The 14,049-nt window shown below is 42.3% G+C and overlaps 1 protein-coding gene across 2 annotated transcripts; it reads right to left on the reverse strand.

Moving 5' to 3' along the window:
- Window positions 1-1,499: 1,499 nt before the first annotated feature.
- On the reverse strand, window positions 1,500-5,841 carry IQCF3 (IQ motif containing F3). Of its 2 annotated transcripts, XR_001899808.3 has the most exons (4): window positions 5,369-5,841; window positions 5,180-5,227; window positions 2,373-2,560; window positions 1,500-1,747 (listed from the first exon to the last, which is right to left on the reverse strand). XR_001899808.3 is itself a non-coding variant. In XM_009200649.4 (3 exons), the coding sequence occupies exons 1-3, from the start codon at window positions 5,415-5,417 to the stop codon at window positions 4,088-4,090; spliced, it is 465 nt and encodes a 154-aa protein (XP_009198913.2). In that variant the 5' UTR covers window positions 5,418-5,606; the 3' UTR covers window positions 4,033-4,087. The 2 variants fall into 2 exon arrangements, 1 of the variants encoding a protein (XP_009198913.2); XM_009200649.4 differs by lacking the exons at window positions 1,500-1,747; window positions 2,373-2,560 and adding an exon at window positions 4,033-4,486 and having other exon boundaries at window positions 5,400-5,606.
- Between the last annotated feature and the right edge of the window lie 8,208 nt (window positions 5,842-14,049).

A 14,049-nucleotide genomic window follows, 5' to 3' on the forward strand; every position in this document is an offset into this window, starting at 1 on the left:
ACGATAGATGTATGCTTCCGCCTCTATCAATTTAGGATCCTATTATCTGCATTGCTTTCACTGACACCAGTTGTATAGAAGCATCTCTTACTAGTAGCCCTTGCCTACCAAGGAGATACCACATTGAGCTTTTCTCTCCTTTTTATTTCTTCCAGAATTCCTGACGATAGGGAAACACATTGTTGTGGGGGTTTTTTTGTTTGTTTTGTTTTTTGTTTTTTGTTTAGACAGAGTCTCTCTATGTTGCTCAGGCTGGAGTGCAGTAGTGTGATCTTGGCTCACTGCAACCTCTGCCTCCCGGGTTCAGTTGATTCTTGTGTCTCAGCCCTGAGTAGCTGAGATTACAGGTGAGTGCCACTGTGCTCAGCTAATTTTTGTATTTTTAGTAGAGATGGAGTTTCACCATGTTATCCAGGCTGGCCTCAAAATCTTGGCCTCAAGTGATCTGCCTGCCTCAAGCTCCTAAAGTGCTGGATTTGTGGGCGTGAGCCACCATGCCTGGCCCAGAGTAAGCTTTTTAAAATTGATGCTGGTGCTTTTCTCACTAGTACATTTTTTATTGATTCATAAAACAAAATGTCCTTTGGGTTTTCCACAGGATATAGTCAACTGGTGGGTTTTCTGGCTTTATGTATTTACTGTAGCATGCCCACTGCTTCTTTAAGCCTTTTTTTTTTGTTTGTTTGTTTGAGATAGAGTCTCACTTTGTTGCCCAGGCTGGCATGCAGTGGTGATCTCGGCTCACTGCAAGCTCCGTCTCCTGGGTTCACGCCATTCTCCTGCCTCAGCCTCCCGAGTAGCTGGGACTACAGGCACCTGCCACCACACCTGGCTAATTTTTTTGTATTTTTAGTAGAGACGGGGTTTCACCATGTTAGCCAGGATGGTCTCAATCTCCTGACCTCGTGATCTGCCCACCTCGGCCTCCCAAAGTGCTAGGATTACAGGTGTGAGCCACCGCATCCAGCCATAAGCAGATAAGGACTTTAAAGCAGCCATTATAAGTGTGCTCAGGGACTTCAGATGGGGAATCCCACTGGTGCCTGTAATCCTAACACTTCGAGAGGCTGAGATGGGAGGATCACTTGAGCCCAGGAGTTTGAGACCAGCCTGGGTGAGACCCCCATCTCTACAAAAAATTTTAAAAATTAGCCAGGCATGATGGCAAGCACTCGTGGTCTCAGTTACTTGGGAGGCTGAGGTGGGAGGATTGCTTGAGCCCAGGAGGTCAAGGATGCAGTGAGCTGTGATCATGCCACTGCACTCTAGCCTGGGTGACAGAGCAAGATCCTGTCTCAATTAAAAAAAAAAAAAAGAAAGAAAGAAAGAAAGAAAAGAAAAGAAAAAAGAAAAAGAATGTCCACAAACCCCAAATAAGAGAAATACAAAGAAATCTACATTCAGGCACATAATTTTAAAACTGCCAAAAATCAGAGAAAAAGAGAAGATCTTAAAAACAGCTAGAAAAAGAACACATTACATATAGGGACACCACAATATGAAGTTGGCTGACTTTTAATGAGAAACAATGGAACCAGAAGACAATTGAACAGCAACTCTAAAATGCTGGGGGCTGGGAGGAGCCCTTATGACCCAGAATTCCATATCTGGTTTAACTGTCTTTCAAAAATGAAAGCAAAATAAAGACAAAGACAGAGATAATTCATTACTAGTTGATCTGTCTTACAAGAAATCTAAAGCAAGTCCTTCAGCCTGAAAGGAAATGACACCAGAAGATGATTCAAATCTGCAGAAAGAAATGAAGTACATTGTAAACAGTAAATATTTCAGTAACTATAAAATGCTGATAAAATATGTATTTTTCTTTTCTCCTTTTCATTTATTGAGATGACATAAGACTGTATAAAGAAATAATTAAAACACTGTATTTTGGGGTTTATAACATATATAAGAGTAGTATATATGACAATAGTAGCACAAAAATTGGGAGAGAAAATGAAACTATATTGGAGCAAATTCACTATATTTAACCAGAATTAAATTAATGTGGACATTAACTAACTAACTAATTGGAATAAGTTAAAATGAACATTGCAACACCTTGAGCAATCACTAAGAAAACAATTTAAAAATAGTTTAAAAATTAACAGAAATTTAAATGGCATGCTAATATTATTTAACACACAAAAAAGATGGTTAAAGAAGAAAGAAACAAAATGGGCATTAGACTTATTTGAAACAAATAATAAAATGACAGGTGTAAATATAATCACATCAATAGTTACATTTAATACTAATGGTCTAAAACGATACTGTCAGACTAAATCAAAAGGTAAGATCCAACTATATTCTCTTTGCCTTTAAAAACCTGATTGAAACAAAGCCCAAATGGAGCTCATATCCAAGGTTACCTGCATCTGAGTCTTCCAGGCAGCTGTCTTAACTTTGGCTCAAGTAAACTCTTTAAATTATATTTTGTGCCTCAGCCTCTTCCTTTTAGGTCAACACTTTTTACAGCTGAAGAGAAGTCTGTGATATGCATATACCACAGGTTGTCTAACCATTCACCCATTTGGGTTGGTCCACTTTTTTGGCTATTCTAAAGATATAGAAAAACAAAAAACTTAGTTTATCCTATCATACATCCAACTATACTCAGCACAGTACTTCACCTCTGGTCACCAAGAAGTGTGTGGGGATTTCTCCCCACGAAGCAATTCTCTGACAGATTCTTCAATGGACACCAGCTTGATGTCCCCTATCTCAATTCAGTTCTGACAATATCTATGTAGAGATAGAGTCAGATCCCATAGCTTGGGGGGGCTCAGTCCCACAAGACTGCCTCACACTTCAGATGCTAATCACAAGCACAAGTTGTTGCCCTAGAGGATAGAAGGCAACAACAACAAAAAAATCAGAGACCAGGGTGGTTGAAATGAATGCTGTTGCTGTAGTCACTGATGAATGATGACAAGGGCTAGGGCAATGCTACCCAGAGTGTGGTCTGTGGACCAGAACCAGCGTATGAGCTGTTTGTTACCAATGAGATCAGCACAGAGATTGAGGATAAGCATGGAGAAACTATTATAGCAAATTGAAATCCAATATTATGTGTTCTAATAAATAAAAATAAGGCTTTTGTTCTCTATGACTTTTCCATATATTTTTCTCATAATTCATTTTTAATGTTTTACATATGAACTGGTCTGTGATGAATTGGACATTTTTAAGAAGTGATCCTTCTCCATGGACAGTTTGGGAGACAATGATCTAAGGTGGGTGACTGAGATCAGAAGGAAGTCAAAATCACTGGAGGTGAAAAACAGGGGGTTTGGGAGCATCACAGTCCATGCCAAAGTCCCTGGTTATGGTGCCACACACAGGGAGGTGGTGATGGCGGTGGGAGCCCTGTTTGTGTTCAGGGTCCTGGGGAAGCAGGTGCTGAGGAGGCAGGAGGGAGTCAGAGCTCAGGTGCCTTAAGATCGTGGTATCAGCTGCTTCCAAAAGGGGCATTCCTGTCCATCAACCTCCAAGTTAGCATGAGGCTCACAAACCTTGTACCCAGTTGTCACTAAGGACAGCCTCCTGTGCTTTCCCTGGACAACACTGCTCCAAGGAATGCTCCAAGGGCCTGATGGCCTGACTTCTGTCAGGGATTTGGCAAATAGAAACCCAACCTGTGCAAGCCCCAGTTGGCTTCTGATGGTTGAATGAAAGAGCATGGCCTCAGACACAACTGTCTTCCAAGAGGGTGCCCAGATTCTTCAGGAAGGTGAAGCCCATACCCTTCTGATTCCAAGCTCAGGAGACAGGAATGATGCCAGGGCTGTGGAGTGGGACATCTGGCTCTGAACACGAGGACAACCTTGGGCTGCAATTTCTAATTTGCATGTAAAGGCAGCAGCATATGGCCACCATCAGTCCTCACAGGGGCCATAGGCCCTGCTGGGGCAGGGAGAGGGGAAAGAGGAAGTACTTGCACTGAAGTCTTTCCTCAGGTAGAGAAGGAGAGAAAGAGTGGGACATGAATCCCAGGGGTCCCTGTGGTGGGGGGAATCACTGAGACTCACACAACCTGGTCAGACATTTATTGGGGGCAGTGGAGCTTGTTCACACCCCAGGCCTTTCAGATTGATAGGATTTCAATGTGGAACTCTGGCTGCTTTGAAGGGATTGCATATTGGACCTGTAAAAAGCTATCAGTCTGGAAGGCAAGGCTGCTCTCTGGGACCTGGAACAAGCGAAGAGAATTGCACATTTGGCGGTAACATTGCCGGCACTGCCACATGCGGATGCAGGACTGGAGTTTGACCACTGCCTGCTCCTGGATGACATAGACCCTCAACAGGGCCTGCTGCCGTTGATGGATCCGTCTCTGCACCAGCGTCCTCCACCAGCACTGAATCATCCAGGCCCTGAGGGCAGCGACCAGCAGGATCCTGCGCACCAGGACCCCACGCCACCAGGCCTGGATCTTCCCAGCCGCCTTCACCCTTTTTCTGTGATGCAGTTGTGCAACAAGCAACTGGCCAAGCAAAGCAGAGGACTCCCAGTGAATTTATCACCATCAAGCACAGGTGGTTCTCTAAAGAATCAGCCCTCTCCCTGCCAGTTTTGAGGACCCAGGAGACCTGGGTGGGGTTTGTCCTCTACTTTTGTCCTGTCCATGGCTCTGGACACCCTCAGAGTCCCAGTGCCCTCATCTATGAAATTGGGATATGCTTGATCTGTGGACTTCTTGGGTTCATGGGACTAGGGGAGACACTTTCTGGTTCAGAAGACCTGACTGGAAGACCAGGATGTGAGGAACTGAAGGATTCTTATAAGAATCCATGAACCTCTGCATTTATGGCCTATGTCTTGGTCCAAACCCCAGCCACGATGCTGCCTCCTAATGTCTTGCAGCCCTTCAGGGTCTCCCCTCACCTCACTTTTGTGGACTTCCACTACCATGTCTCAGTCCCTCCTCATTCTCCTGGGCCTTTCCACTTCCTGTGCTGAGCCCCACCTATCATGGCTGTGCACACGAAGCTTCCTCCCCTTTTACCGTCTATCTTCATACCTTACTCAGTTCACCCAGGAGAGGGAGGGCTTAAGGGGATAAGAGGGCAATGCTGAGCCAACCCCTGTGGGACCAGAGATGGAGCTCCATTCTAAGAACTCTGGAGTCAAAGAGTCAATGATCTGCAATTCTCTCACCCTCCTGGGCCCCACCTACCTTCCGCTTCCTCTGTCTTTCTACTGCATCTTCATCTGGACCACCTTTCTGCAATCAGAATGTGGGTGTGGGGGAGCATGGGTGAGGACCAGCCTGACTGCAAAGTCCCCACAGGTCCAGTTCCCCATTCTTTGCCTGGGTCCTAAGAAGTGGCCTGGTGCTTTCCTGGGCCATGGGACAACTCCCCACCTGTGGGGGACTGTGTGTGCCTGAGTCTTACACAGCATTTACTGCCCATGGTTTGGAGCAGTGGTTCAGGTGATCATCTCCCTCTGGTTGTTGTTCCCTGACCTTGGCAGGGGCAGGAAAGGTGGAGAAAGAGATGGCCATGATGTCACAAAGGCAACTATGACCAGGGGCCAGGGTGCCTTTTCCAGGCTCAAAATTGATGGATAAAGAGCAAATATCTGGCTCTCCTGTTGAATTCCTTGGGCAATTCTCTGTTGAGGAAAAATTGTGTAAATATCATTTCTCAGATTGTCATCTGCCTGTTAACTTTTTTCATGGTTGCCTTTCCTTCCAGAGTTATCTTTAATTTTTGATATGCTTGAATCCATTGCCCCTTTACAATTCTGCTTTTGTAGTTTTCTAATAAAGTGCTTTTCCATCCAGCATCATAGATTTTTCTATTAGACTCTGGTCTACCTTTTACATTAAAGTGTTTTAACATTTAATGTAGATTTTTTATAAGACATTTACAATTAGAAATGACAAAGGGGATGTTATGTACCACTGACCCCAAAGAAATAAAAATAGCCATCAGAGACTACTATGAACATCTCTATGCACATAAGCCAGAAAACCTAGAAGAGATGAATAAATTCCTGGACACATACACCCTCCCAAGACTGAAGCAGGAAGAAATTGATTCCCTGAACAAACTAATAATGAGCTCTGAAATTGAATTAGTAGTAAATAGCTTACCAACCAAATAAAGCACAGGACAAGAAGGATCCACAGCTGAATTCTATCAGATGAACAAAGAAGAGCTGGTGCCATTCCTACTGAAACTATTCCAAAAAATGGAGGAGGAAAGACCCCTTCCCAGCTCGTTCTATGAGGCCAGCATCATCCTGATACCAAAACCTGGCAACACCAAAACTTTAGGTCAATATCCTTGACAAAGAGTAATGCAAAAATCCTCAACAAAGTACTTGCAAACTAAATCCAGCAGTCCATCAAAAAGCTAATCCACCATGATCAAGTAGGCTTCATCCCTGGAATGCAAGGTTGGTTCAACATATGCAAATCAATAAAATGTGATTAATCACATAAACAGAATTACAGATGAAAACCACATGATTATCTTAATAGAGGCAGGAAAAGCTTTTGATGAAATTCAACATCTCTTCATGTTACAAACTGTCAATAAACTAGGTACTAAAGGGACATACCTCAAAATAATAAGAGCCATGTATGACAAACCCACAGCCAACATCATACTGAACAGACAAAATCTGAAAGCATTCCCCTTAAAAACTGGCACAAGACAAGGATGGCCTCTCTCACCACTCCTATTCAACATGGTATTGGAAGTCATCGTGTAGCTTTAGAACATCAGGGAAAAAGAACATACTAAAAGTTTCCAGAAAAAAAAAAAAAATAGGTCACATCCCACAAACAAAGGAATCAGAGTGATAGAAGACATTGTATTGGTCGATTCTTGCACTGCTATAAAGAAATACCTTTAAAAAAAAAGAAAAAAATACCTGAGACTGGGTAATTTATAAAGAAAAGAGGTTTAGTTGTCTCACGGTTCTGCAGGCTGTCCAGAATGCATAGTGGCTTAATAAACCAATGCAGGAACAGAAAACCAAGTACCACATATTCTCACTTAGAAGTGGGAGCTAAATCATGAGAACTCATGGACACAAAGGGAAACAACAGACACTGGGGACCACTTGAGGGTGGAGGGTGGGAGGAGGGAGAGGAGCAGAAAAGTAACTATTGAGTACTAGGTTTAGTACCTGGTGATGAAATAATCTGTAAAACAAACCCCTGTGACACGAGTTTATCTATATAACAAACCTGCATATGTACCCTGACCCTAAAATAAAAGTTAAAAACCAAAACCAAAACTAAAAACCAACAACAAAAAAGAACTTCATGTACCTTGTTTAAAAAAACTTACAATTATAAATTAATTATAAAAATTATGAATAATTATAATCTAGCATTTATAAAAATTATAAACAATTATAAATTAATTATAAAATTATAATTAATTAAAAAGGACAGTATGCATTTCCTGCCTTATTCTCTCCCAAAAGAATCTCCCATTGCTGAGACAACTATTTTTAACTCTTCTGTATATTTCTCCTATGATTCACCTCAATAACATGCTATATTGAAAATTCTTTATTTTCTCTTTTAGATATTACCTCTTGACTTCTTTTCATGAAGCGAAGATTTACCTGTTCCCATCCTTCTGCTCTCCTCTCAATATGATTATAGCATCACAGTTTTTTGTTCAGTAAGTATTCAGTACTTCCATCATTGTGATTATGTAACCTGTCCATGACTTAGCAACATGGCATATTGCTATGACATAGCCTTTCATGCATTTCCTGTCTGTTTTTCCTGGAGCTCTTGATTGCCATGGTTTGTACTAATTTATCCCCAGCTTTTCATCAAAACTCGGATAATTCATCAACTCTGCTTTTTTCATGGACCCCTGCACCACTCTGTAATCTGGGTAGCTGCTCTTAAAGCCTGCTGCCTGGTCATTCTTCTGGGGTACCCTCTCCCCAGCATCCTAGGAATTTCCTTCCCCTCTTCCCTGTGAGGACTGTCCCACTTACGGATCCCACATGTTGCAGGCACAGTTTTACTGGGGATGCAGAACCACTCTGGATGCTATGGGATAAGGAATTCATAATAGGAATTAGAACATATGCAATTGTGCTAGCATCTGGGGAAAAGAGGGTATGACATTCTAGGTAGAAAATTATTTTTTGTTCCTTTCTTTTTTTCTTTTTTTTCTTTTCTTTGGTTTTTCTGAGCGAGGATCTCTCTCAGCCACCCAGGCTGGAGTGTAGGTGCACAATCACAGCTCACTGGCTGCGACCTCCCAGGCTCGGTGAACTCAGCCAATTTTTCCACCTTGGCCTCCGGAGTAGCTGGGACTACAGGCACGTGCCACTGTGCCTGGCTAATTTTCTTGTAGAGATGGAGTTTCACCATGTTGCCAGGCTTGAAAATTATTTTTCTCTCAGGATATTGAGGAATTTGTTACACTTTCTATTAGAGGTTTGGATCTGTGCCCTTGCCCAAATCTCCTGTTGAATTGTAATCCCCAATGTTGGAGTGGGGGCCTGGTGGGAGGTAATTGGATCATGGGGGTGGTTTCTCAAGGTATAACACCCTGCCCTTTGGTGTTGTCATGGCAGTAGTGAGTGAGTGAGCTAATGTGAGATCTGGTTGTTTAAGTGTGGCACCTCTCCCTCTCTGTCTCTTCCTCCTGCTTATGTAAGATGTGCTGCTTCCCCTTCACTGTCTGCAATGTTTGTAAGTTTCCCAGTGCCTCCTCAGAAGTCACTATGCTTCCTGGACAGCCTGCAGAACTGTGAGACAATTAAATCTCTTTTCTTTATAAATTGCCCAGTCTCAGTTATTTCTTTATTTTTCCTTTTATTTTTAAAGGTATTTCTTTATAGCAGTGCAAGAATTGACTAATACAATGTCTTTTATCACTCTGGAATGTGACCTATTTTTTTTTCTTTCTGGAAGCTTTTAGGATCTCCTTTTTCCCTGATGTTCTGAAACTACAAGATGATATACCTAGAGATGTGTTTTAGTTTTGCTAACCGTTCATTGTGTTGGGCACTGGTTTAGCCATGTAAATTAAAAATTCATGTCATTTACTGGGAAACTTTGTTGTATTTGCTTTTTTTTTTTTTTGATGATTTCTACCCCTCAATTTTTTTAGTTTTCTACGTTTAGAAATCCTATTAGTCAAATCATAGATTGATCCTTGAAGTTTCTAATATTTTCTACACTATATTCCATCTTTTTGTGTCAGTTTCTCCCTGTAAGGTGATGGAATATGTCTTCCTGGCCTTGAGTTTGACTATATGACCTGCTTTGGTCAATAGAAAAATGTAGAATGACAGTATGCAAGTTCTGGACTGGGCTTTAAGAGGCTTGTCCATTTACGTTTGCCATCTTAAACTTTTTGATCTACTTTCTGGTAGTTTTTGATATCTTTTAAAGAGTCATTCACATCCTCTGAATATTCTTTTTTTATAGTACACTATGCTTGTTTTATTGATTTGTTGTTATCTCTTATGGGTCTAAGAATACTAATGATAGCTGTTAGTGGGGTGTGTGTGTGTGTGTGCGTGTGTTTGAGACGGAGTCTTGCTCTGTCACCCAGGCTGGAGTGCAGTGGTGTGATCTTGGCTCACTGCAACTTCCGCCTCCTGGGCTCCAGTGATCCTCCTGCCTCAGCCTCCTGAGTAGCTGGGATTACAGGCACCCGCCACCACACCCAGCTAGTTTGTTGTATTTTTAGTTGAGATGGATTTTCACCATGTTGGTCAGGCTGGTGGTCTCAAACTCCTGACCTCTAGTGATTCGCCAACCTCGGCTTCCCAAAGTGCTGGGATTACAGGCATGAGCCACTGCGCCTGGCTTGTGTGTGGTTTTTAACCTTTTCTCTTGTCTCTAATATTTCTTCTAAGCCCTTCTCTTCTGTTTTTGTTTTTGTCTCAGTTTTCTCAGATAGAAATTCCAGAACCTTGGGTAAGAGAGTAGGATAATGAAACCTATCTGTAAGCCTTTGGGGAGCTGATTTGGGAGAGAGGGCTGGAGGCTTCTCTATTTAGCCTGTACAGTTGCACATACTCCCTTGGTTTTTGGTATGGTGCTTCACCACTGCCGCCAACTACGCCTGCATTCCCTGCATTCAGATGCTCTCTGGTTCAACTTATGTAGTAAATAAACCTGTCTTCTGCCAAGGTGGGGATAGAACTCTTGCCCGGCTATACGCATCAAGGAGGAGGATGGGGTGAACATACAATTTCATAAATAAATGTTTATTTCCCACTTAGAGTCTTAGTAGACAGTGCCTCAATTTCACACTAATCATTTTGTAACACATTTTAGTGTCTGTGAACACTTTTCTGTTTTCAAAATTGATTTAATGAACTGTGGAAATTAATTCTGCAATACGTTTTTTTTTTTTGCATTAGTTTGTCAAGTTCCCGTAAGTCATGATGAGATTTTGATTAGAATTGACCTTAATTTTATTGTATTGGAATGTGAGTTTCATAGATTACCGTGGAGACAAGCGACAATATTACAATGTTAAGAAATTCTATCAATAAATATACTATGTCTCTCCTTTGTTCAGATCTTTTTTTATGTTCTTCTGAGCTGTGGGCAAAGTGGCACTTGCAATGTCAGGGATAAGGAGTGCACTTTGCTTTTGCTCTTCCTTTCTTGTTGCTGGCTGGATTGTGAATGTAATTATTGAGTTTGAAACAATCATTTTTGAATCAATAATGACCTTGGAAATGGAGGCAAAACATAGCAGAGTAACACATTAGAGGGTCCAGGATTCCTCACCCTGTGGAGTGCCATATCAGGTCTGGATCACCTATACTGGACTTACATGGGAAAGAGAAAAAAATCTCATTTATTGAAACCACTGTTTCTTTGGTTGTGCTGTCACTCACAGCCAACTTCATCCTGATATATCTAGGCTCCGCCCCAGTGGTTCTTAGGGTGGGCGGCCCCAGAGCAGCAGCCACAGCATCACCAGGAGTCTTGTTAGAAACACACATCCCGGGATCCTGATACACTGAATCAGAAGTGCTAGGTAGGGCCCAGTAATCTGGGCTGTGACCTATAGGTCAAAGCTGTGACCAATCCACCTTTGATTTACCCTCTGGCCATTCTGATTCTAGGTATGAGCTGATTTATCCACAGAAGATTCCCTTTCACTGTAGTTTTCTGCATTACAGAAATGTTCTGGTCTTCTGTGTGTATAAATTGAGAGACAATTCCACGATTACTGTCAAGAACTCCCTAGGCACACCTTCTGTCAAGTTTCTCATTCAAAAACCAGTGTTTGAAACCACTTCCTGAAATGTTGCTCATATAATATTAAGCCCTCTTTGTTTATTAATCCAATGAAATGTCTTACTCTTTAGATATCTGACCTGGCAAACTGACCTGAGTGAAAATGGAGGTGCCTTGATTCACAAAATTAAAATTTCCAGTAGGACAGCTAGGCAAGCTTTAGGCATGGCTAGGCTTAGTCCCTCCCTTTCCATCCCTTGACTGTACTTTCCTCGGTTGGCTTCATTCTCAGCAAGCTTTTTCTGTGTGGTGCCCTCAGCAGCTCTGCTTACATAATCTCTATAGTTAGCAAACCCAGTAGTTCCAAGACAGCACAAAAGCTGAGGCTTATTGGCCTGGTTTGGGTCTCGTGCTCAGCCCTGAACCAATCATATGCATTAAGTGACCATATGCATCAAGTGTTCTGGTATTCCTCTAAGCACTTGCACATTCTGGGTTGATGAGCCTGAGTGAGTCATGCCTCCATCATGCAGGAGCAACCATGTTGGTACCTTCTCTAAGGCTTCTCCATCCCATGGTTGTGGGGCCATTGGAGACAAAGGGTCATCATAATTTAGAAAAGCAAATTGATCGTCTGAGGACTGGCTGGTGAAATAATCATCTTTACCAGTCATTTACAGATCCAGAAAATCCAGTGAGTCCAAGAGATGGAAGAAGACATGACATCAGCAGAGAGTAGACAGAGGGAATAGAAGCCAATAGGGAAAGATACTGAGGAATGGAAGAGACAGAGTGAAAGACAACATTACGAGAGGTGGGCAGAGACAGAGACAGGCAAAACCCTACAGAGAAAGAGAGCAGCATGCACCCATGAAGTGGAGGGGCAACAACAGACCCTGCCCCACCACGCTGTGCACACAGACACACTCACACACTTGGGAACACTGCCAGAGAGAAACGATAACACAGACAGACTGAGGCTGAGAACAACATGCCTATTGGGTATGAGGGATCTAGGGTGGCTGGCTGAGAGAATCATTCAGGGATGGTGGGATAGTTGTTTCTAGGCAGTAGGATTTCAACTGTGCTTAAGTCACAGATCTAAGATCTGGATGGACTTGTGGATCGTGTATTCATTCATCAGATAAATATTTATTAAAACAACAAAAATACAACAACCACCCAATGAAAATTATTGCAAGGGACTTGAATATACATTTGTCCAAAGATGGTATTCAAATGGAGACCATGCACCTAAGTCAGCAAAATTAGTTATTAGGGAAATGCGAAATCAAGCCCACAATTAAACATCACATCACACCAACTAGAATGGTTATAATTTTTTTTTAAAAAAGAGAAAATGGTGAATGTTAGCAAGGATGTACAAAAATCAGAACCCTTGTACATTGCTGGAGGGAATGTAAAATGATATAGCTGCTAGATATTCACAACAGGTTTATTCACGAGAGCCAAAAGTGCAAACATCCAAATGTCCATCAACGATGAATGGATAAGCAAAGTGTGGCATATCCATACAATGGAATATTACTCAGGATAAAAAGTAATAATATATGCTACAACATAGATGAACCTTGAAAACATTATGTTCAGTGAAAGAAGCCAGACACAAAATATTGTATAATTCCATTTATGTGGAAAATCTAGAATAGGTAAATTCATGGAGACAGGTGCAGATTGGGGATGGCCAGGGGCTGGAGATAATGGAAAATGGTAGTTTAATGAATATGGGTGTATTAGTCCGTTTTCACCCTGCTGATAAACACATACCTGAGACTGGGCAATTTATACAAGAAAGAGGTTTGTTGGACTTACAGTTCCACTTGACTGGGGAGGCCTCACAATCATAGCAGAAGGTAAGGAGGAGCAAGTCACATCTTACATGGATGGCAGCAGGCAAAGAGAGAGCTTGTGCAGAGAAACTCCCATTTTTAAAACCATCTGATCTCGTGAGACTCATTTACTGTCAAGAGAACAGCATGGAAAAGACCCATCCCTATGATTCAATCATCTCCCACCAGGTTCCTCCCACAACACATGGGAATTATGGGAGCTACAAGATGAGATTTGGGTGGGGACGCAGAGTCAAACCATATCAATGGGATTTTCTTTTATTGTGATAAAAATGTCTGAGAACTTTATAGAGATGGTGATTGCTTAATATTGTGAATCTGCTAAATACCACCGAATTGTTAATTTTAGTTCAGTGGTTAATCTTACGTGGTTAATCTAAAAATGATTAGTCTCATTCATTGCATGAAGATCACTTCAAACTTACAGACCACACACACACACACACACACACACACACTCTTCTTTTTCTTTTTATTTTTTTTTTGAGACAGAGTCTCACTCTGTCCCCCAGGCTGGAGTGCAGTGGTGTGATCTTGGGTTGCTGCAGCCTCCGCCTCCCATGTTCAAGCGATTCTCCTGCTCAGGTTCCTAAGTAGCTGGCATTACAGGCACGTGCCACCACGCCTGGCTAATTTTTGTATTTTTGGTAGAGACGGGATTTCACCATGTTGGTCAGGCTGGTCTTGAACTCCTGACCTTGTGATCTGCCCATCTCGGCCTGCCAAAGTGCAGGGATTACAGGCGTGAGCTGCTGTGCCCGGCTCTGCTTCCTGTTTTTTTTTAATGAGTCAGGTGTGGCCACAAGCGGAGACAAAAAGAAACTCAAGAAAACTAAGTTTATTACACTCACAGGACCTGGTTCTTACAGTGGGCGGCATGCCATGTAGGGTGACAAGGGAAGCTCCAGGCTTTGGTGAGGTGGCAGAGGAAGAAGCAAGGGGAGATCTGAGCTCGTGGTCTTAATTGAGTTTCTG

This window comes from Papio anubis, chromosome 2, assembly GCF_008728515.1.
Source record: "Papio anubis isolate 15944 chromosome 2, Panubis1.0, whole genome shotgun sequence".
NCBI lineage: Eukaryota > Metazoa > Chordata > Mammalia > Primates > Cercopithecidae > Papio > Papio anubis.

What these genes read in the sequence shown, in the direction of transcription:
- IQCF3 (XM_009200649.4), bottom strand. An exon ending in AAAGACAGAGGAAGCGGAAG is followed by an intron (nt 4,487 to 5,179) that starts GTAGGTGGGGCC and finishes TTGCTTGGCCAG; the next exon opens with TTGCTTGTTGCACAACTGCA.